Source organism: Mustela putorius, unplaced genomic scaffold (genome assembly GCF_011764305.1).
Source record: "Mustela putorius furo isolate JIRA1106 unplaced genomic scaffold, ASM1176430v1.1 tig00000480_pilon_pilon_pilon, whole genome shotgun sequence".
NCBI classification, from domain to species: Eukaryota; Metazoa; Chordata; class Mammalia; order Carnivora; family Mustelidae; genus Mustela; species Mustela putorius.
Genome location: NW_025421397.1, coordinates 2,204,037 through 2,228,877, shown reverse-complemented (window position 1 = coordinate 2,228,877; position 24,841 = coordinate 2,204,037). Strand labels below are relative to the sequence as shown.

The window sequence follows — 24,841 nt, the reverse complement described above, 5'->3', positions numbered from 1 at the left end:
TGTAGAATTGTTAGTAGTATTGACTGGCATTCTCATTGTGGAATGGATTTTTCTTGTAGATCTTCAATGGAAAGACACCATGCAGGAAGATACTTACATAGATTCTTCAAGTGCTTATTTTAGCTATTATTCCAAAGATTTTCTACTCATTAATGGTCTTATTTTCAAAGCCTCATAATCCAGTTTTCTTAAAAATATACAGAAATTAGCTTTGGCATGTGCTAGATGGATCATTCTGTACGTAGATGATACAAAAAATCTGAAAAAAATAATTCATTCAATTATAGGGATTCCATTTTCGGCTCCGAAAGGTGTTAACTTTTTCATATCACTTCATATTTCTGGACCACTTTTTAGTTTTATATTCAGTAAACTATTACATTAGGAATCCTTCTTTAGGTGCTCGTTGTTATGAGAAAAAAAAAAAAACCCAAACCTGTTCATTTTTGGGTACACGCTGTATCTCATTCTGTGCTTCAAATCACTATACACAAGTGGTAAAACTTTTCATAACAAAGGTTTAATTAGAATGGTTAATAACTATGATTTCCAAAGTGTCTGAGTCAGCCTTAGTAATAATTAGGGAGTTTTGTTCCATACAAAATGCTTTATTTAACCTTCATGCCTTCATTCAGATAATTATACAAATGCATACAGTTAAGGTTTAAACTCTATTTCGGTTCACAGCTCAATTCATAGGAAAGTTGAATACAGAAAAGCAATGCACCAACAGAATATGTCTGAGACACCATTAAAAACGATAACACTTGTTCATTTAAATCTCTGAGAATAGACTGGAATAATCATCCTCTGAGAGAATCTCATTAGGAGGGTCTCCCTTTACATCATCATAGGGCAAAAAAAAAAAAAAAAAAAAAAAAAAAAAGAAAGAAGAAAGAAAAAAAAAGAAAATCACCATTTTACAGTAAAAGGAAAAAAGCTCTGAATATATTTACAATACATACACTATACATAAATACAAGAACAACACTTACATAATATTAATAAACTTATAACAGGGGTTGCCTAAACACTACAGAGTATATAAATGCAGAGGAAACTATTGGGAAATTAGATCTTTAGATAAGCTGGAGAAATAAATTCATTTGCAATTAAAACTCTGAACAGAAAACCAAATGAAGATCTAAGAAATGAACACCTTTGCTTGCCAGCATCACTGAGGGGGGAGTGGTGGTGTCCTTTAATGTGTAGGACCTCCTGTGGGCATTCTAACTCTCTGGGATCAGAGACCCAAGAGTCTTTTGTGAAATTACATCTGTTAAGTGAGTAAGACGCAGCACATCTATTCAATTTGCTGTTCAGAGGCTTTTGAGCCTAGAATAACTGTTTTGTAAAGTAAAGGATGTTTTTGTATTTTTCCACAGATGGATCTTGTGATCCAGTCATCATGTATAATGAGCAAAGTGTCAAGGAAAAGGAAAAAAAAGATACCTGCTTGAATTGGCCAAAGATGCTATTTTTCTTTATTCCCATCTATTTTTTTTTTCAAATATGAGTGAGAGATTTATTCAGAAGAACGTGACGTCTGAACTGACCCCCCCACGCCAAGAGCAGCGTCTAGACTACTACTAATTATAACTAGGTCATTTTAAGTGGCAGGTGGGTATCTTGAAGGTGGTCTGTTCTCATCGTTTCACAACACAGAAAGTTCTGAGTACATTCTTCAATGGACAAACATGAATCTGCTGGTTTCTTTCTTTTTTTTTTTTTAAATGAGCATGTTATGATACACATAATTGCATTATGATGTAGGATGACATAATACATAAGACGATGTTTTCAAGCTGGTTTTGGAAGTAGTGATCTCGCATCCACAGAGAGTTGGTTTGCCAATGATGCAATGTGTCCCACATAGACATGGACGAAACAATACAGCCACCGTTCCATGGGCGGGGGGTGGGGGCGGGGAGATGGTGATTTTTTAAAAAATGGATTTTTAAACACAACAAATTGCGGACAGACAAGTTGATAGGAAAGAGCCTTGAATATAGGCACCAGTGCCCCAGTTCAACAATACCCATCCAAAGTAATGAAGCTTGAGGAACAAAAATATATTTGCTGTCTAATGTAATTACAAAATCCTGCAACGGGAAAACTAGAAACACAAGTAGGGCAAAAGCATTTCTTTGTAATGTTTTATGCCTATCTTTGGCGCCTGAAATTAGCAAAGGGAAGATGTTAGTGTGTCCCTAAAATGTCTTACTTTTTGAATACTTGAGCATTTTGACTAGAATTTGACCCAAATCCTATCCTTCTCTTCACCCTCATTTCTCCCCCAAAATGAATCTCTGTCAAAGTCTTGGTGGGCCCACTTTGGAAAAAGGAAGATTGTGTTCACCCAGTCCCTGGTTCTTGCTTTGCACAAAGGGCAGACTCTGTGGTCTCAAACGTTTACAATTTCTAGAGATGAAACCCAGAAAGAAAAACAAAGTCCTGATGTGACTATTGCCACTATCCATCTCTTTCAACTCACTTCAAGTTGTGGTTTGGTTGTTGAGAAACTGTTGCTTGTGAAACCCAATTAATGGGGGAAGAGAGCCCCTTCCTGCGGCGGCTCGTGCACACAGAACACTTGCTCTCAGCATAGAAGGGAATTTGTTTATACAGGTTTTATCTCTTCCCTCGCCAAGGAGCAGGGAGAAAGATCATAATTCAGGAGATTCATTTTCAGAAGAAAGAAACACCATGAGAAATGACATTCTCTTGATGTTTTCTAAGCCCATTAGTATTTCCATGAATCAATAGTGTCAGGGAGCTTGTAACACCGAAAAGGGGTGGGGGTTGACTCCTCTGATGTTGGACAGCTTCTTACACAAAATTCAATTAAACTAACAACAATACTATAATCAAATTATCCATAAGGCTATTTAAAACATTCTGAGGTGGTTCCGTCAGGTGAGAAATCGGAAAAGGCATTCTCCGTTCTCTCTCATTGCTCAGCATCTAAATGGTTGTGATTGCCACCCCAAAAACAGCTCTGTCAGTAACTATGCGTTCGAAGGAGGTGAAGACTTCAAATGCAATTTGAGCAGATTCTAGAAGGTCTGCAGGTGGAAAGGTTTTTACTCTGCCTACAGAGAAATATGGGGAATGGAGAAGACTTACTATGGCAACATGCCACCCACTAGGGAAGAGTGCTCATGATTTGGGATCTCTAGGCCAAACATTTGGGAGGAAAGTGACAGGTTCAGGGAGACTGGTCATTGCTGTTTGTTTATAATGATCCTTCATGCATGATTTTCCAGGAAAGGACTGATTTCAATCTTACCTACCACTGTCCTATCATGTGCTGCCTTGTACTTGGAAATAGGACTACCTGGCCATAAAACAATTTCAGTGAAAAACAGGACAACATGGCTGCTGGGAAGGCAGGTGCAGTGTAGTGCAGGGGGAAGAACCCCGGCTGCAGAGCCAGAGGTATGCGGCTTCACCTTCCCACTCTGCTGTTCAGGGTTTCTGTGTTTGCCGGCGACTCAGCCAACTCTCTCTGTGCTTCCATTTCCCAACCATGAAATATAGACCTGTCTATGGGTTAGTGTGTCCAAAAGTGGTCTAGGTGAATGCTTGGTGTAGAGTAAGGCTTTAAGAAAGAAGAGCTATTGTTTGCATGGTTTGCTGAAATTTGGACCTTCTCACTTGGTACTTCTAGACACCTTGCAGAAAGCAGCCCAATCAGAAGACTTGACATTGGGGAGATTAAAGAACCCAGCACCTTTCCTTTGACATTTCATTCGTTCTTTGACACCCTATCCTGACACATTTCCTTCTTTCTGAAACTTAGAGGAGGAAACGGTTGATGATTTCCTAGACCTGTGGTCTGGTTCTAGAGAGGTATGTAGATCGCTACCTATCAGGGTGGTCTTCACTGTCTAAAGCCTGAGTGTTTAATCACAGTTAGACTTTTAAAAATTGCTTTTATCAAATGTTTGGCCCTGAAAGAATGTAATTTGACTGGTAGCCCTCAATAGCTTGTTTGGGTGGATTTGTGCTCTGAGATGGTAAGGCTGGACATTTCCAGGGTTCTTGTCTATTCGTATAATCGCAGTGTATATTTCTATTCATGACTCCATGTCTAGAAGTAAAATAATCATAGGAAAAAGTCGGGAAGTTCTGAACGGAACTCTGGTAATTTCCCGGACCAACTCCAAATCTTGGTTAAAGCTAGGCTGACCGAGTGTCAGCAGTCTTCAGTAGACTTTTTAGGGGAGAAATGATGGTGTGGATATTCATTCCAAAATGGTTCTGTGTATGATAACAGCAAATATTAGGGAAAAAGGAAATGAAGAAATGTAAAGATGAATCTGTGCCTTTGATATTAGTGGACAAAACAAAGTAGAACAAACAAATCTCTCTAGTGTTTTGCTCTAAATAAATCGGGCTTTTGTTAACTGAGCAACGCTTTTTTGAGCCACGCACAGTGCTTTGCACGTTTGGGGCAAATCCGTGAAGTTTTTATCTGACAATTATAATTGCCTTATGCCAGAATGTATGTTGAGGAGAACCTTAACATTCAGATTTGCATTCTGACGTTCTGTAAGTAAGATTAAATTAAGAAATACTAACATAAACAAGATTAGGAATATTTAAAAATCACAAAAGAATTTTTGTGATTATGCGAACATATTCAGTTTACTACGTGCATATATTTAGTCGGGGTGTGTGTGTGTGTGTGTGTGTGTTTCCCAAGTGTGGAGGAAAAACCCAGTGTAATGAAGAATTATTGCTGTGTAAAAGTATAGGAATATCTCATTGGTCATAATGTCTATTGACAGGCACTTTCAGCTTTTAATTCATTTCTGAAAATGGGCATTAGCTTATTCCTATTGCCAGTGTAGATTCATTTAACATGTGGCCATAACCATAGCTCTTCATCTTGTCAACATGTAGCTACTCTCCAAACTCTTCATTCCCTCTGCAATTAAACAAGAATAAACACCTCACCGTTGTTTTGTTTTCCGTTCTCGTCAAGAACTAGTTCAAAAGGGGAGCCTGGGTGGCTCAGTCCGTGAAGAACTAGTTCATCGAGAAGGAAGATAATGGAGAAAAGAGAACAATTGCTAGAAGCTTCTCTTGAGCACAAGTAAAATCCGATGCAGCTATTTCCCCCTTTCCAGGCAAAGACATTTTGAATTTGGAATCAGTTGTTTGCAACTTAAAATGACTTCATTGTGTTTTAAACCATCCTGGCTAAATGGAGACGAGTGGCCACTCCGTTTTGTCAGAGCACAAGGAATGTGCTCTGCCAAAGGAGAACAGAGTTCCCATGGCAATATTGCTAATTGTAAGATATACAAGGCATATCTGAACAAGTTTCTTTTTTTTTTATTGTGATGAAAACTAGAAGCTCTTTTTTTTTCCCAACATACTTCATCAAACTATTTACAACCTCTGTAAAATTTGCGAGTTTGAAAATACTTTTCCACTATCACATATGTTTACGAATACAGCAAAATATTTTCACTCTATTTTTTTTAAAGATGCAGTATCCTCCTATTTCATTTTCTTACGAAAATCTGAATTTCTATTGCAACTGCACAGTATTCAGCATAAAGTACCAATGGACATGGGTTGCTAAACAGACATTACTCTATAATGAAGCTGTGAAAATATAGCATTTTTAAATTTTTATGTACACCTCTTAACTATAAAATGCAGGCAAAGTCATATATAGCATAAGCTGATTCCCTAATAAGGTAAATAACTTACATCTCTAGACAGCATGGATTATTACAAATTCATTCTTTTAAAAAAAGTTCTTTGTTGATATTTGCTGGCCCACTGGCTGCCGTGTGTGTGCTGGCATGTGTGTTGGGGGTGCCTGTATGGGTAAGTGGAACACAGTGTGGGGACAAGCAGAAATACATACGGAAGACACGACTTACCAAATCCCTTTCCTAGATGAGACCAAATCAAATGGAAAGACTAGTTTTAATGAGATGCCCTACCTGGGAAAAACTGAAGGAAGAGATCTGGGCAATGAAGTTAGAGAATACATTTACCTCTTCCATGTACAGGCGTGAGTGCAGAGCGGAAGCGGAGGCTGGGCTATGGACTATGAGTATTAAGGCTTCCCGGGCCTAATGTGATCCGTGGGAATTCTCTCCCGCTCAGTCCCTCATGTGAAAACTCAGCGTGTCGTGGGTGCTGGCATTCTGAACACTGCTGAAACTGTCCGTCCTCGATGTGTGAGGACACCTTTATAACAACATCGTGGCCACATTTCTAAGCAGTCATAACAACAGGACAAAGGCGATTAGTTAGTATATCTGAAGGCCTCACCTTACCGGATTTATTCAATGGCAGCTTTGGTACGTATAATAAATAAAGTACAGAATAAGGAATACTGCATCTTTATCCATATACATGTCACTGTTCAAATGAACTGATTTCAAAGTGCAGAATTATATTTACGTTTAAAACACAAGTGGCAAAATTTGAAGTTAAAAAAAAAGTGTATAAAAGGGAACACAATCTTTGTATAAGCTATTCCAAATTTCAACCACAAGGAGAATGGCCTTTCTAATCCCCTAGAACTGGCATTTGTAAACACTGTAGCATCTTATAAGTTCTTTCCCCCTCACCATCCTCTTCCTATTTTCCACTTAAACTCTCAAGTGAATAAAAAGTGCTCTTTTTAAAAATGCAGTTTGTATTACTGTTGCTCCACTGCTTTTGAAAATAAATGTCCTATAGTGTTTTGTCGAAGGGACGGCAGGCAGTAAGTAGGATACTCCTTATGGGAAAGCCATTAGGAAGTTTAGTCTAAACGTCTTAATAGAACTTAAGACAAGCCATCAAGCAGGCTTCCCGGAGTCCACACATAACTGACAGGATGAGGCCGGAGGCCGATGGGGAAGCGTGAGGCTGCTTCCTAACAACTTAAGGTCAGAATACGGGGAGGGAATCTGTTAGAACCTCAGGGTAACCTGTAACTTTTCAAAGAACGTTAACTGCCTTGAACTCCATCTCTACAACGCACAGAGACCTCCAGGCCTCCTGCAGCTTCTCAAGCCACCACGGCAGTCTGCGGAGAAGTTCTCAAACACGCGCCCATGTCCAACTGCGAACTGAACAGCTCCAGAGTTAAAACCAAAGAATGCTTCTAGTTAGGGGATGGACAAGTCCTGTGGATTCTGTGCCTTTTCTGGTGTTCATCATCTCCTACTGTGCTTTTCTAAAAGAGGCTAGGATGGACACAGATGAAATGAGGAGGCTTCTCCACGCCCGAAGATACTCCTACCTGAAAACCCAATTCCTTCTCTCCCAACCGCTTTCCTTTCCGAGGGGAAACATTAGTAGAAAACTCACCAGGGAGAATTTGTTCTGTTCCAGGACGAGCCCTGGGGAAGTTCCAGTCCTGGGGTGAGATCAGCAACTCACTCACTCACTGTTTGTGCTTGGATCCCTCTTTAGAAGTATCGAGCGTGTCAAGGGGGCGGAGGGGGGTTGGGAGATGGCAGAACGCCGACAGTTTCAGCGGTTAACTTACCATCTCGGTCTGATTCCCACTCTCAGAGGGTGAGGAGAAAAAGCTCACTTCCCTGAACCCTTCCTATGTGATCAGAGAGGAGCAGCCCATTTAGCTCTGTGCTAAATTTAAATCAAGCCGTCACTCAGGAAACTCCCACTGCCTGTCAGTTCTATGAATTCTAAAAACCATTTCTACCTGTGACACTCTCAAGACATCTCTTTGCACAGAAGAGATCGGCCCATCCTCTGAGAGCAGGCAGAATGGAGTCAAGTCTACACTGCTGCTGGGCGATTCACCTACTGACTGCCAGCCAGGTTCCAGGACCAGGAAAAGCGAGGGTGGCTTGGCTGTGTTGGCCACTCTCCGTGTACTTTGCCAATGACCAGGAACCAGTGCTAGAATGCAGCAAGAGACCTTTTTCTACCCAAAATGGTCACAGGCAATAAGAAGTAGGAATTGTATACAGTACAGATAAAAAAACTTTCCAGTAGGTAAAAAAACAAAAAAACCCCAAAAAACCAAAGAAAACAAAACAAAACAAACCCCCCCAAAACAAAAAGCCAAAAAAACAAAAACAAAACAAAACAAAAAAACCACACACAAAAAAACAGTGCTTGGTGGGTAATAGATTATGTAGCAAAAAAAGTTATTTATCAATAGACTCGAAGCCCTTGTTCGAGGGAAATTGCCTGATGAGTTTTTCAGACCTGGCAGAAAATGCAGAGCACATAGTTTTTGAAGATAGAATTTGACCTGAACATCATTATGCTGTTGCTTGAACATTTAAAACAATTCCTTTTAATACCATCCAACATGAATTGTCCTTGTTTCAATGATTTATCGTTCCTTGCTTTGTCAGAATAAGATTCTCTGAATTAGGGGATGATCCTAAAAAGGACAGTTCTGCCACAGGAAATTATTTCAGAATGTTCAAACATTTTAAAAACGAGCTAGGAATATTGTGAGGTTAATTTGTGCAATTCCCCAAATCAAGTGTTTGTAATTAAAATACATTGCAAAGGTCTATGCTGGCAAACTTTTATATCTAAGCTATAAAAAATCTTAACAACAACGACAACAACAATAACAGAAAAAGTCACCAAGCCCCTTAGCCACGTACAGCTGAAAGAAGATCAGCTTTTAGTGGGGGAAAAAAAAATATGATAATTTTTCTGAAAGAATGCTTGTTGGTGATGTATTGCTTTGTTTACTGTATACTGCACTAGTCGCAAGAAAGGCTCATAATTTTAGGGGGTTGACGGGACTGTCATCTCCCCTCACCCTCAGCACGGAATGAGTGGGTTCAACATCCCTGTCTGTGTCAACGCAGAACCCCTGGGGTCTGATACAGTTTAGAAAATGAAATCTGTATAGAAGAACCTAATGGAGAGTCACTTAGCCTTGGCTCTCCAAGTGAGGAAACTAGCACCATGTTAGGCTTTCCTCGGGGAGCACTCCCTTTCCACTGACTCGGTTCCAAGGAGGACTGACCCCTTAACCCAAGGGTTAATTCCCTGCTATGCCTCCTTGGCCTTTCTGTTCACCAAATAACTGTTTTCAAACAAGAAAAGGGGAGCATAATCTTTAATTGTGGTATTCCACCAAGCAGGACAACAAAATTAGCAGAAAGATTACCTCAGTGCTGTCCCTGTAACCAAGACCGCTAAACCACTGGGGTGTTTTTTACAATCCCTTTAGTAAGTATGAAAATTGTGGTAACGTGAGTCCTCAGTGAAGTTATTGTAGGAAAGTCCTTTTATTCATTATTGCTTTTCTCCTCAAGAGGCGCTTTATCCCATCTCTGCTTTGTCTGATTTTTCATGTTCACTGACTTTGCCCGAGCAGCCCCACCTCTTACCTTGGTGCCAGTGTGTCTAAGAAAGTTTTTTTTTTTTTCCTTCCCCCTGATTCCTTGTAATCAAATACTAGGGGCAGGAAGAGATGATGCCTAGGTGACAGGACACTGCGATTTGAAGTGGGGCAGTAGTTTTTTTTTTTGTTTGTTTGTTTTTTGTTTTTTTTTAAGACAGGCTCTTCCTATTCAACTACAGAACACCTCGGTGCCGGTCCACGCCAGGGCAGACGCTGGCACTACGCTCCACCTGAAATGTCGCTGCCCCTCTGCTCCGACAGATGAACAGAACGGAATCGAAACAAAACAGAAACAATCAACGACAAACAAATGAAAGATTCAATGTCGGTTTCTCTTCAGGGCATGGCCTAAGGACAAGTGGCGGGTGGCGCGACTGCCAAGGGCCGCCTGAGTGCCCCTTTCTTTTCAGGTCATGGAACTCTCCAACAGGCTGCTTCTTCTCTACTTTCATGCTGCTCGCTGGAAACAGACTGGATGTGTGTTCTAGCTTACTGAGACAGGAACTAAAATTTCAGTAAAAAGAAGGGGGCAGGGTGGGGGGGGTGGTGCGGGAGAAGAATCCCAATCTGAAAGGTCCTGCTCTAGCCATCGGCTGGTGATAGGTGACCTTTAAGGGATCGATAACAAAACGTCTGACAGCTCAGAAAACGTACAAGCTACAAACATCTTGAAACGGCAGAGTACACGGCACGGGGAAACAGTGCCTGTCTCTTCAGCGATTGTGTCACGGATCTCCCAGGCCAGCGTGAAGACGTTTCTCGTGCAGTCGCGATGGGGGTTACCTTCAGACCGAAAAGGAGAAGGGTTCCTTCTTGTTCCTGCTCTGGTTTCAGACATCGTGGGATGGTGACGCCCTTTTGCGTTAACACTGTGGAGGGGATTCAGCCCTGCTGAATGGGGTGCCGCTAAGAGACCCAGCTCTTACGCTCAGCTGGACGGGAAGCACTCCTCACACCAGCATGTGCCTCCGGCGGTGCAGGGCCAGGTGGTCTGACCGGGAGAAGCTGCGATCACAGTCCGCGCACTTGAACGGCTTCACGCCCGTGTGTTTGCGGTAATGCCTTGTCAGCTCGTCGGAGCGGGCGAACTTCCAGGTGCAGCCTTCCCAGGTACACTTGTAGGGTTTCTCTCCTGGAAGAAAAAGGGACACACGCTTTGGGTGCTCCATCACTCGCCCCCAAGAACCAAGCCAGCCCTAGGGGTGGGGACACTGTCCCTCTCCGTGGGGTTTCCGTGTGGTCATCTTTGGTCGGGAAGCCTCTGCACCCTGCCAGCGGGGTGGGGTGGGGTGGGGTGGGGGTCAGTCAGGTGGGGACAGGGAGCGCGTTCCATCGCCTCCCTCCCGTGGTGACATCTGGCCAGTTAGTTCTTTAACACTTGCCTCCTCAGTGATGGGGACGATGGTACTTTATGGTCAAAGCATCCAAAGGGCCAGACTGATCACTACGGGATATAACCACAACCGCTTGACTAAAGAGGCATTCTAGCTTTCTGCCTAGGTTGATTTGGCTCTAATTCTGACACTCACGAAGAACTATATAGGGTCATTAATTACATTTGGTTTTAATACCCCTCCCCAAATGTGCATCACTTAGATGGTTTAAGGCTATTTTAGGACACAATGTCCATTTATCGGTCACGATGTCCATTTATCGGTCATGGGGAATAGGCACAAAATCTCGTCGAAAGGCAAAAGCATTCCTCCGCTCACCAGAAATTAGGTATGAATGAAGCACATGTCATAAACATCTAGTTTTTGCTTGTCTATTGGAAAAGAATCCTAGATAGCTTACAAGTGTAAAGTTTAAATACTCTCTTCAGTGATTTAATTAGGGTGAGCCCTGAAGAATCACCAAGCTGGTTTCAGTGTTGAAACTCATGGTGAAAAGCCGTCTGAAGAAGTATGTAATTTGACCAGGTCCTTCAGTCAACTTGTAAGGAAGGTAAAATATGCAAAGGCTTTGCTGGGAAAAGATACACTATCCATTGTCCAAATGAACTCCCAGGGGGAGAGAGACAATGGTTGACCCAGGTGTGGGTTGTTTTTTTTTTTTTTTTTTTTTTCCTGGCTCTCATTCAGAATGGATGCCCTGTCCCCATGCAACCCCACATAAAAGTGATCTCTCCTGTTCCTCCCATCAAATAGTCAACAACAGGCATCCTGGCCACACGCAGTTTTTGGTCAAAAGGGCCTAAGATAGGAAAGGGAGCTTTTTGCAGATTCCTATGCATAGAGCTGGAGGGTGAGGATTTTTAACCCTACTTTACAGATGAGAAAACTGAGGCTCAATGTAGTAAGGTAACTTGCCAGTGTCAGAAGAAAAAAATGTACTTGGCTCCAAATCCAGTGCTTTTCACTGTGCTGCAGTGGAATGCATAGTTTTTTCCCATGTAAACTTTGTCACACCCTCAAAGTTATTTCTACTTTCTCAGGTATTCCCAAATCATTCATTTCTTACTTATATCATGTACCGCAATGTATCATAAAAGTTTTATTCAGATGCCTTTCTCTTCCACCCGTTTCTGAATACATGGAGGTCAGTGCCTCTACCATTTCAATATCTTTGGAGCCTAGAGTAAGTATCAAACAAATGCTTGTATGAATTAGTGAAACTGACACACACACACACACACACACACACACACACACGGAACCACTGAGCCCTATCAATGAGCGGACAGGTGATGCCTACATGGGAGAACCAGTCTGAACTGGACCCAACAACTTCCATTCAACCCTGAAATAAATGCTATCTATACGGGTCCTTTTAGGATCAAGTGACCCTTTCAGAAGGGAGTGAATAACACAGACCAGTTAAATCCAGAAATATTGATGCATTAACTGTGGGCCTCAGAAAGCTCCAGCTTACTCTGAAAGGGCTCCTTTCAAGGAAAAGCCTACTGAGTGCAATAACCCAAAACCTCAACCGCTGACTCATTCTAGATGCCCTACAGAGACAAAAATCTTCATTTGCAGGTGTCTACTGACCAAGTTGAACAGAAATTAAAAAAACAAACAAACACAGAAATCAGAACCCCTAACTGAAAAAGATTGAGGGTCTCCTGCATAGTATATTAATGGCAACTGTTACCATGCTTTTATTTACATGTCCTCCCTGTGTGTTTTTGAATTCACATCAGGAGCATGGGTTCTAACAAGCTGAGCTGGACAGAAATCATGACTTCAAAAACACATCCATCTTTGGGACACTGTGCTCAGCTGGTGGCCTCTGTCACTAACAGGCATCTCCCAGTCCTCTCCAGACTGGAACCAGTCCAGAGTGCAAGGTTTGGAAAGGAAAGAATAGTGGGTTTTCTTAATTGAAGGATGGATGCTCAAAGTGTCATATATGTTTGACTCCCTTTGCCATTCTGGATAGGGAGGAAGGGGACCCATAGGTGGGATAAGCCTGGAAAGTTAGCAGAGGCCAGGAGGGGATGAGATCCTCCAGTGTCACTTTTCAGGAAGGATGGTAGAGTTTTGAATGGCCCACCATGGGGACAGTTTATTGTCTCAGGTGTTCTCGGAATTTCCTCGTACACCTTAATACTACACCGTGTGTGTACACCCTGTACACACTTAATATTCTCTAATTTCTTCCTCACAATTATAATAGTATAACTTTTCCTTCCATTTTGGCTGTTTAATAATGACACTTATGTCCTTTCTACTCGAAAATCTACAGCAGAGAGTGGCTCTTCGGGGCTAAATCTAGTCTGTGGCCTGCTTTTTGTGCAATCTTTGAGCTTAGAGTGGTTTTTATACTTGGTACGTGGTTGGGGAAAAAAAAAATCAAGAGGGCTATTTCACAGCATGTGAAAATTACATGAAATTCAAATTTCAGCATCCATAAATATGTTTTTGTTGGAACAGGAGTCTCCATACTGTTTTAGGCTATCTGCACTGAAGGCAGAACCGAGCCCTGCGACAGAGAACGCATGGCCTGTGGTGCCTAGAAATTTACTATCTGGCCCTTTACGGAAAGTTTACTGACCCCTGGTGTAAGGGGTCACCTGAGCCTTCCGCAGGCTTCCTGATTATGTTAACTTACTGAATTGGGATACATAATGCACATTGTTAATTTGGGATGGGTGGTGAGGGAATATTTGGGCTTTAAAACAACCACTTATTCTCCTCATAGGACACCATTTAAAATTCTAAGAGCCCACTCAGTAATAAATACATATGATATTTCATGGCAAATACTTTAAATTGAGAATTCTGGACTGAGTGACTCTCTGAAAAGGCTCACTCAATCTGATCTGAGTTTTAAAAATATCTTTAGGATCTTCCCTGCTCCTTAAAAGATGAAGAAGGTCTTTCTTATAACAGGAAGGTCAGGACGCGGTAGGGTCAGGAATGTCTCTATATACTTTTATTAACAGGTGATACGGGCAAGGAATGTTATGCTTAAGCTTTTATGGATATTCAAAAGAAAGTATACCTTTTTTTTTCTTTTTTTTTTTCTAAGATTTTTATTTATTTGACAGACAGATCACAAGTAGGCAGAGAGGCAGGCAGAGAGAGAGAGAGGAGGAGGAAGCAGGCTCCCCGCTGAGCAGAGAGCCCGACGTGAGGCTTGATCCCAGGACCCTGGGATCATGACCTGAGCCGAAGGCAGAGGCCTTAACCACTGAGCCACCCAGGCGCCCCAGAAAGTATAAATTGTAAGAAATTTGCAAGGAAAATTCACTTATCACTCAGACAATTAAGTTTACTCTTATCTGGTAACCAAAAGAACAATGCTTCTACACAACCCCTTTACAAAGCCACTGCGAACCTTGACCAGTTACTATTCTACTGAGTCTGGGAAGGCAGGCACAGGAGGGAAGGGTCAGAACAGCTTAGCTGTATGGCATCATTTCTAATATGGACATTTCAGGAGGTGGGGCACAGGGGAAGCAGTAACTGATGGTAAGGCTTTCTTCTGTGAGCCCACAGAGGCGGAGCAGGAAAATTGAGTGCAAAATCCAAGTATTCTGTGAGGTGGAATCCAGGGCAGTAAGCAATCCGGAAAGACAAGGCTGGGTGAGATGGGAAAAGTGGGTCGAAAGGCACAAACTGTCAGTTACAGAGAAACAAAGTCATGGGAATACACAGCAAAGGCAGGGTGACTAGAGTTAGCAACACTGTATTACATATTTGAAAGTTGCTAAGAGAGTAGATCTTAATGAAAAGTTCTCATCACACACAAAAAAATCATCTGCATCTGTGTTGACAGATGTTACCTACACTTACCGTAGGAATCATTTCACAACCTATACAAATACTGAATCATGTCGTACACCTGAAGCTGATTTAATGTCAGTTATATCTCAATTAAAAAAAAGAAAGACAAGGAATAGCTCTCAAAAATACCAGAGGCAGACATGTCCCTGCTCTTGAATAAAACCACTGCAAATGATAAATAAGTTGATAAGTTATTAAGGGGCTAAGCGACGAATGAAGGCACATATGAAGAATGTAAACCTTTTCCACTAGGGAGTGGGGAGGGAGAAAGCCTATCAGAAAAGAGTAAGCTTAACTGAGTGATAAGTGAATTTGCCTTGCAAATTTCTTATAAGAAGGTATACTTTCTTTTTAATATTCATGAAAACATAAGGGGCAAGCATAATATTCCTTACCCCTACTGCTGCATTAATAAAACTGGAGTGTACGTATTCTCTCCTCATGCTTAAAAAAAAGAGGGAAAAAAGAAAATGATTATCTTCTAATCTCTCTTCAAAATTAGAGGCTGAGCTATGGGGGTGGGGGAGGAGATGGCCACTCTGACCAGGTACTGGCCTGACCTCTGCCCCTCAATCAGGAGAGAACTAGGGTTTGATTATACCTGCCCACTACCTAGCATTTTATTAAAAAAAAAAAAAAAAATCAATCAATGCTCTTTTTGGGCCAGTCAAGTTCTAGAAGTGGATACAACAACAATTTTAGTGGCCACTGTATTGTATTCAACTATACATTGTATTTTACACTTGTGCCTTAAAGCAGTTAAAAGGATATGATCTTACAAGCAAATCAGGGTAACAGAAACTTCCTGATGTGAGTAAAAACTTATTAAATGATAAATTTGTTTGTAAGATGTATTGCAGTATGCATAAATGAACCCCGGAAAGGATATAATGAGCAGACAGAATCTTTCTTCCACCCTGTCTTCTTTCCTTTAAAATCTTCCTAGAAAATAAAAAAACTAAATTTAATGTTAAGAAGTCAGCGTGGTAGGTACAGAATGGTTAAGTGTATTTTCCACGACAATTTTCCTATGGAGAGAGGTTGGCTTGGACGGAAGAGAGGACTCCGTCATCTCCCAATCTGTGCTTCTCCCGCACATAGCTGCTGGGCGTCAGGCTGATTGACAGTGACGGTAAACACGATTTCCAGTAATTTCTGCAGGAATTGTGAACTGCCCTTCAACGCGTTTGAATTGGATTTCAGTAAATGTGTTATTCAAACCTGTTTTCCCTAGAAATAAGCTGAAAATAAAAATAGCATGCCCACCTTCTTCCTTTTGTCTAATTCACAAGTACACTTAGAATCTTGAGTGGCAAAATCTCTGAAAGCATGGTTAATATCCCTCAAAATAATGGGAAGTTTTGACTGTAACATCGGATCATCTTTGATTTTTGTTTCTTCTACTAATCCCATGAAATAATGAAATGACAGAAAATGGTATCGTGTATGTCTTTACCAATAAGTCTTAGTAGATAGTATTTCTTGGCTAAATTGAGACATTAAGTTGCCAGTGTCTCAGGAAAACCAAAGGACACCATCTGGGTGATCAATTGGTAGCTTAATCCAATGCCATACCTTGGGAAGCAGTTTACTAACTTGTAGGTCTTCAGTTTTTAAAGCGTGAAGTTCTCCATGTCCCATAACAAATCCAAGCCATTTCCACACTTTGTGTTTAAAAAAAAAAATAAAGAGAGAGAAGAAAAGAAAGGATCTGGCCATTTTTTGAGTACAATCTGTCCTCCTCTGTTCTTTAAAAAACCTGGACTACACTATGAGAACCACTGAAAAAGGAAAATGCAAACCAAAACTAATAGCAAGAGCTTCTATTTTTTAAAGTGGAACAGTCCTATGAAGATGAAAGAGAGAGGGGGGGGGGGAAAAAGAACAAATGAGGAGGTTTGCAAAGTTTTGTTTTAAAACACGCTTTTTAACTGCACTTTCGGGGTTCAAGTTAAGTATAATTTTTTATGCAAAACTGCCTGTGTGTGTGTGTGTGTGTGTGTGTGTGTGTGTGTTGTAGTCACAGGCATTATTTAAACAGAAGTCTAATTAAGTGTCCTGAGAAAATGAAAACTCACGTCAGGTTTTTTGTTGTTTTTTTTTTTCCTTGCAACAGTCAACAAACTGATTTATTATGAGAACCCCTGTCTCTTTCAATCTTGGTTAAAGAAAAGGATTAAGAGTCACTAAATGCATTTCCATGACATTTACCCAGCAGAGGCATAATAAAGTCTAAAGAAAACAGCAGGTATTGAATGGATTCCCAAAACCCACGAAACAAAAATAACTTTTTCAGGTCCCTCCCATCTCACCATCTGAAATGCTGAAAGGTGAATGTGTACTGAGACAAAAGACAGGTGCCCTTTCATATTAAAATGACGTGTGAGCAAGACGGAGGAGAGGAATGCGTCTTTGAAAAAGTCTGGGTCAAACAAAACAGCCATGTTCTCAAATCAGCTTCTCTCTAATATTTTCTCAAGCAACTGAAAAGGAACACCTTTTGCAACAGGAAGCAGAGGCATTTTTTTTTTTTTTCAGTTCAGAAGTGCATTTCTGAAATGTGTCCCTGTTTAACTTTTATAAAGTTACGGGGCCCCAGACGCTGACAAATGAGCTTCATTACACTCAAGGCTCAACATATTTTCTGTGACAATCTGTTTCACTTGAGGAATGGTATTTGCATATGGGGGGGGGTGGGGGGGAGTGGACCAGAATCAAGATTCCTATCTTGTCTTCTGGTTTCTGTTACATTAGTTCATAAAAGTTCACCCTATTTTAGATCTGGGAGGAAATAAGTTACTTTTAAAATGAGGACACAGAAACCTAGAGCTGAGATTATGCAGTGCCTGACTTGTTCTCTGGGTAGACGGGTAGACTGAGGCTGCCTTCCCTCTTGGTGGCGGTAAGGCCGTAGGAAATAGCACAGGCTTTGAAATCAGGGAGAAAGCCTGGCCAAACGTTGGCTCAGTCATCTGCCAGCAATGAGACCTCAGGCTCAAGCGTTCAGCTTTCTGAAGCACTGTTTCCCCATCTGTAAAATGGACACACTATTCCTACACTTGTGAAACGAAGAAGCCCACGTAGCCAGTGACTGACAAATGATAGGTTATTTAATTTTAAGTTATAAAATTCAAAATTTTTCTTTCTTTTTTTTTTTTCCCTAGGACATAAATAAAGTTCAAAACAGATCCTGTTTGCTATTAAAAACGAATTAAGGGATTTCTGGTAATTGGATACCAATTTGATCTTGATTTTCCTAACATTTTAAAATATAAATCTACTTTATAGGCCAAAGAGAACAATGTAGTATTCAATAATTTGTTGGACCAATTTGACCTTATCAAGTTGATCAAACACATTGTGTCTGAATTGTGAATTGTCTGGTCTGAGTTAACTGTCTTCTTCACGATGTGTAAATGAGATCAGGTGGATTTGGTCTTTCTTCCCCATGCAATTCCATAATGGCTATCTTTGATAAAAACAGGATGTGCCAAAGCACATAGCACTTTCTGTGCACCACACTTTGTTCTAAAGAACTTTATGGAGGCGAACTTTACGAAGTTCCCAATGAAGTAGTTATAGTAACCAACCCCACTTCACCCAGAGTTGGTACATGGTAGACGTGGGATTTGAACCCTGGGAGTCAGACACCAGGGCCCTCAGTTTGAACCTCTCTTCTATATTGCCTCCTGACACTTCAAGTCACTGCTTTAATAAACCAGGCTATCTGGTCAGAGCTGGAGAAACAGGCTAAAAATGTGAATTCGTACTTACAGGACAGACAATATGTTAACACAGAGATACTAGTCCTTCTTATGTAGAAATCAAGTATAAATGAACCAAAATATCCTATAATAAAAATATACTTTACTGAAAGCAAAAAGTTCAAGGTCTGTTTGGCTCTTCTGAGTTTCTATTTCCACACAGTGACAATATTTATTTTCCCATGTTTCTGGTTATACTTTCCTTTCCGTTTCTTTTGCACAGTATCATTCCTTTACCTGTCACATAAAGGTTTGCCACGATTTTGACTGACTTCTCACCTGCCCATGTTCTCCTTGGCTCCCGTGGCTTCCACCACGACTTGTAAGGAAAAGATTCCTAAGAGTCGACACCTCAATCTCTCTCCTAAGCATTATAGAGATTTCCCAAGTGGCAGTTCAAAAGCCATCTCAACCATTGCGACCAAAACTCCACTCGGCATCTACCATCTGAATAAGACAAGTTTCTCCTTCTGTTTTGCTAAGTGGAAAGAAAGGCAATCCTACTTCCTCAGGTATCAGTCAAGTCATGAACTTCTCTTAGCTGGAGGATTTCTTGGACTCCTCACTGTTACTCTCTGCTGCGCAACCCAATTATTCTACCTGTCCGTGCTGCCTTCCAAGGATCTGCCCGGCCGTCCTCTCCAGTTTATCCCTGCCGTGGCAGGTGGCCTTTCTTTAGGTTCTTGCCACCTTCCACCGAAACCAACGTCTAATGGTTCTGTTTCCCTGCCTTATGTGCTACCCACTCCAATACCATCTGCACTACTTGGAGGAACATTTTCTCAAACACAGCCTGATCATGTAGCTCTTGGGACCCTAGACACACTTATGCTAAACTCTCATCACACCCTACTGTGATTGCTGGTTTTCCTGTCTGCCTGCCCCACTCAACAGCTCTGTACTGAGGAGGGTTTGCGCTTTCTTCATCACTGTATCCCCAGGGCCCACACAGCTCGGTGCTAACAAATGCTGTTGGTTAAATGGAGGACACTACTTAAATTCAAATACCTCACGTTTTTTAAAAAGATAACATACAACAGTCAAGTTAAAGAGTAATCTGGGGGCGCCTGGCTGGCTCAGACAGTAGAGTGTGGGATTCTTGACTTCGGGGTTATGGGTTCGAGCCCCACAATGGGTATAAAGCTTACTTAAAAAAAAAAAAAAGAGGGGCTCCTGGGTGACTCAGTCAAGCCTCCGACTCTTGCTTTTGGCTTAGGACATGATCTCAGGGTCATGAGATTACGCTTTGTGTCAACGCAGAGTCTGCTTGAGATTCCCTCTTTCCCTCTCCTATGCTCCTCCCAGCTCGAGTGCTCTCTAACATAAATAAATAAAATCTTTTTTTTTTTTTAAGATTTTATTTATTTACTTGACAGAGAGAGATCACAAGTAGGCAGAGAGGCAGGCAGAGAGAGAGAGAGAAGGAACAGGCTCCCTGCTGAGCAGAGAGCCCGATGCGGGACTCGATCCCAGGACCCTGAGATCATGACCTGAGCCGAAGGCAGCAGCTTAACCCACTGAGCCACTCAGGCGCCCCCAATAAATAAAATCTTTAAGAAAAAAAAAAAGTATTTTGTGAGGCAGGGAGTCTATTGCTAGCATTCTATCCATTCTACCATCTTTTCTAGTCTAATGAATGAGAATATGTATTTTTGAGAAGGAAAATAAATTTGGGAGGTTTCATTTAAAACTGGTGCCATTTAAAGTTCTGGTCTGCAAACAAATACCTCAATTTTAAAAGATTTTTATTTATTTATTTGATAGACAGAGAGAGATCACAAGTAGGCAGAGAGGCAGGCAGAGAGAGAGGGGGAAGCAGGCTCCCTGCTGAGCAGAAAGCCCGATGTGGGGCTCGATCCCAGGACCCTGAGATCATGACTTGAGCTGAAGGCAGAGGCTTAAACCACTGAGCCACCCAGGTGCCCCAAATATCTCATTTTAAGCCTTTAAAATTAGTAACATGATGAGTAATGGGGCCTTCTATTTTGCTGCTCAAATGAGCATTAACTGTTTTCATCTTTAAAACAATATATTTATAATTCTTTTCATTCTTAGTTATGAAGACTTTTATTGAATAGTCAAGCACAATAAATGTTTTTTATATATTCTTTAGGGGTGGATATTGTTTCCGCAAAGATACAGCTCCTCATTATCTTTTATCTTTAATGATTTCATTAAACTCACGAATTTCATATTAGTAGTAATTTTGCCATTCAGGACAGGATGACTAAAACAATCTAGTCATTCTTTGATGGAACACGAGAAAGTTACAAGGGTTGGGATACTACTATCCAACTCCTGCTACACCACCATTTTGACTGGAATATGGATAAAATAAACCCAGAAGTAAAAGAGGGAAAACACAGAGCATGGTCATGAGATGCCCTGATGTTTTGAACTTTCCATTGTCATTAACAATTTGTGCACTAACACGAAAAGAATTAGGAAGGAGGGGCGCCTGGGTGGCTCAGTGGATTAAGCCACTGCCTTCAGCTCAGGTCATGATCCCAGGGTCCTGGGATCAAGCCCCACATCAGGTTCTCTGCTCTGCGGGGATCCTGCTTCCTCCTCTCTCTGCCTGCCTCTCACTGACTTGTGATCTCTGTCTGTCAAATAAATAAATAAAATAAACCTTAAAAAAAAATTAAGAAGGGGAATTCATTTAGTAATTTATTTATTTAACTGAGGTAATAATTGGTAAGGCTGTTTTAAAAGCCATTACTTTTCTAAAGCTATGTAAAAGATGGATTTATTTTTAAAACAAATTTTAAATAGGGTAACACATTTTGTTTTTGCTTTTGTTTTTTTTTTTTAAGATTTTATTTATTTATTTGATAGAGAGAGATCACAAGTAGGCAGAGAGGCAGGCAGAGAGAGAGAGGAGGAAGCAGGCTCCCTGCTGAGCAGAGAGCCCGATATGGGACTCGATCCCAGGACCCTGAGATCATGACCCGAGCCGAAGGCAGCGGCTTAACCCACTGAGCCACCCAGGCGCCCTGTTTTTGTTTTTTTTTTTTAAGAGGGAGAGAACCCAGGCACCTGCCCCGTGCCGGGAGGGGCAGAGGGAGAGGGAGAGAGAGAGAATCTTAAGCAGGTTTCACTCCTGGTGCAGTTCATGCCTGGTGCAGGGCTCAGTCTCACGACCCTGAGATCAGGACCTGAGCCAAAATTCAGAGTCAGATGCTTAACCATCTGAGTTACCCAGGCACACCCAAATAAGGTTAACACTTTCCAAACCAAGTCAAGTGAAATATGCATGGCATCGGCACCTGCATGCAGATAATCATAAATCCCGGCTCAGCATGTTTCTACATGGTCACTCTCTAGGATAGGTTAAAGTAACACCTCCACAAATGAAAACAAGTGCCACACATCCACAGCACTTTGCTTTTCATCCAGAGGATTCGGGTTCCTTTTTATTTATTTATTTTAAAATTTTTATTTATTTTTTTTTAAAATATTTTATTTATTTATTTGACAGAGGGAGATCATAGGAGATCACAAGTAGGCAGAGAGGCAGGCAGAGAGGGAGGAGGAAGCAGGCTCCCTGCCCAGCAGAGAGCCCGATGTGGGGTTGATCCCAGGACCCCGGGATCATGGCCTGAGCCGAAGGCAGAGGCTTAACGACTGAGCCACCCAGGCACCCCCAGGTTCTCTTTTAGAAAGGGCACTCCGGTGCTTGCTCGAGGGGGTAGGGGAGGCCCACCAGCCTCCCGCCAGCCCGCCAGACAGGGCCCATCCGCCCTTCCTGGCTTTCGCGCTCACCCGCGGCTCTCGGACACGCTGCACGTGGCGGCCAGGCCCCGGCTGTCTCCCCCACCGCATTCGGAATCCCTGCTGTCTTCATGGCGGACCCCTTCCTGTGCAGAGAGCCTCCCACCGAACGAGCACTCTACAGCTGCCTATTTAATCATTAATGCTTCTGGTCCTTGTCTTCTCACTGGCTTTCTAACAAAGTAAAATTTTAATAGATTCAGAAGAAAGACCAGTTCACATTAATGAAAAGCTTTCAAAATAGACCATTTAAAGTCCCTTGTTATGTTCTGACTTCAAAAGGACCTGCATGACCGTCACTGAACAGGTACGGGCTGCCGGCTAGCCAACGGGGCAAGGCGGCTGGCGTGGAGAGGAGGCTGGCAGGTTCCTAGCGAACGTGTCTGAGACCCGGTGTCGTGACAACGGGACAGGTTCTAGAGAGCCTGGAGCTTGAATCCCAGCTCCACGGTTTGTGCACTGCACGAAAGAGGGTGAGTGCTCTAACCTTCCAGGGACTTCACAGAGGCGACTGAAATAGGTCAAGCGCTAAGAGAGCTGAGCTGAGCACTGTACCCGGGATCTGGCAGGTCCTCAGGAAATGTCAGCTCCCTCCCATCTGTGGTCTCCATGTCTGTTCACAGCATTTCTTACTCCTAAACCACACGTGCCAACATCTTCAAAGCCTCCCTCTTCCTACCCTCATGTCATCAGACGGTGGGCCTGTTGTTTCTACTGCGGCCGTGTTTCCCATATGGCTCCCTTCGTGCTGGGACCCGGAGATACCCAAGAGCTCTAGGCTCATGGAGGCTTCTACCTGGCTGGGGAGGGAGGGTAGTCAGACAGCCTAACAGACCAGGGGACACTGAAACAATTTTGAACAATTAATAGAGTTTCTAAAAAAGTAGGAAGAAAGGAAGGCCCTAAGCAGGCCATTTCAGGTCAGGGGTAAAAATGAAAGACTGAACTCCATAGAGTTTAGCACATTTGGAGATTCATGCGTTTGTATGACTGAGGAAAGAGGGAAATTGGGATAGGGTCTGCAAAGGAGGTTTAACAGATGAACAGAAGTCAGATGAGAAGGGCTTTGCACCCAGAGTAAGAAGGTGTCCCCAGTCTCCTTAGCCATAACAGACAGCTCCGTGTTCTATTCTCATTTTGCTTCTACCTTTATTATACAGCTTTGCACTCTTGGCCTCTGTCATGACCGTTCATGTGAATCTTATCTAGTTTACTTATGGACCTCTTCACTGAAGATGGGGGCTTTGTCTCTTTTTGCCTTCTTCAAGAAAAAACCCAGCATGCCTTAGACATGGAAAATGCTCGAGAAGTGTGTGTCCTGTTAATTCTGTCTACACAGATTCAAATGAAAAACTGTCTTTTACTAAGTACTTTAAATATATTCCTTATAAGATTATGTGTATCATCATTTTGCCAAAATGATGATAAAGAGGACTTGTTTAGGCAACAGCTTTCGCTTCACTTTTTCTGAATTATAAAAATGTTAAATTAGTAGGGTCTGAAGTACAGAGATGACATGATTATAGCTACTTGTGATGAGTGAATACCAAATGAGGCACAATTTTTTGCCTTGAATCTACTGGTCGCAACAGCAACAACATATATCTGTATCAATATTCATATACACAATTTCAGTTGAACACCGAGTCCCTCCAATGGCTTAGTCACTGCATTTCCTGGGATATAAAACCGAGGCCTCCTGCAGTAATTATACCAAAGAGTGCTATGTTTATGTTCAAAGATAATAATGAAACAGAAAACCTGAGGTTCACAGAGTGAAGTAGCTTGTCTAAGTTTGCCCACCAGTTAGGGGCCAAGGACAGATTCAAACTCTCACCTGCTGCCTTCAAAGGTGGTTCTAGTCCTACTACAGTTTCCTGTTTCTCAGCAAGTAGCAGTATGCTCAGACTTACGAGTGGTTTGGCCAAGACTTACCAACAACTTGTTAGGAAAGGATTTTTTACCTGAAAAATTCAGTTTGCTCTTAAGTGATTAATTATCTTGGCATCGCTAAGCCTTATGCTTTATCTAACAACAAATCTAGACAGCAGGCCTGACACAGTTTTATACGAGTGAGTTATTTAATGAATGAAGACAGATGTGGGAGTAGGAGTAGCACCCCACCACCTGATCGAGCAACTACCAGACCTATGAAGAAAGGCCACTAATATGCACAGCTGTCACAGAGCTCGTGAATTTCTTTGTAGGAATATCATCAAACCATTTCAGAATCTCACCCAGTTCAACATAATGTCAAATCAGAAGAAAGAAATGTAGGAATAGCAGTGAAAAGTGATGAGGCAAGTAAAAAAGTGAGAAGGCATGGAATCTGCAAGCATTTAGGATTGACGTGTGTGTCTGAATGTGTGTGTGTGTGTGTGTGTGTGTGTGTGCGTGCGCACGGGTGTGTTCCAAAGGCACCGTGATTATCTGATATTAATTACAAAGGCATCATTTCTCAAGGGAAGAGCTAAATCATACAGCATGTCCTTCATTTATAAAAGGTAGGGAAGGACACGTTTTAGAGACTTAAATCACAGGTGGTTAATAATTTTAAAGCATCCATATGAGTTAACGTATTTGAAGTGTAAAATTCAGATACGACTCACTTTTGATGAAGCCAGAGAGATAAGAAATGTGTTTGCTTGACAGTTACTAATTTTTAAAATTTAGGCATACGTTACATAGGGATTAAAATGAATATTAGA

At 41.7% G+C, this 24,841-nt stretch overlaps 1 protein-coding gene across 4 annotated transcripts in view; it reads right to left on the bottom strand.

Moving 5' to 3' along the window:
- Nucleotides 1–504: 504 nt before the first annotated feature.
- Nucleotides 505–24,841, bottom strand: part of KLF12 (Kruppel like factor 12) — a 435,792-nt gene continuing 411,455 nt past the window's right edge. For all 4 annotated transcript variants that reach the window (XM_013047135.2, XM_045080634.1, XM_004775054.3 and 1 more), the window contains one exon: nucleotides 505–10,496. In XM_013047135.2, the coding sequence (XP_012902589.1) occupies nucleotides 10,315–10,496 (182 nt within the window). In that variant the 3' untranslated portion in view covers nucleotides 505–10,314. The remainder of the gene's footprint in view (nucleotides 10,497–24,841) is intronic.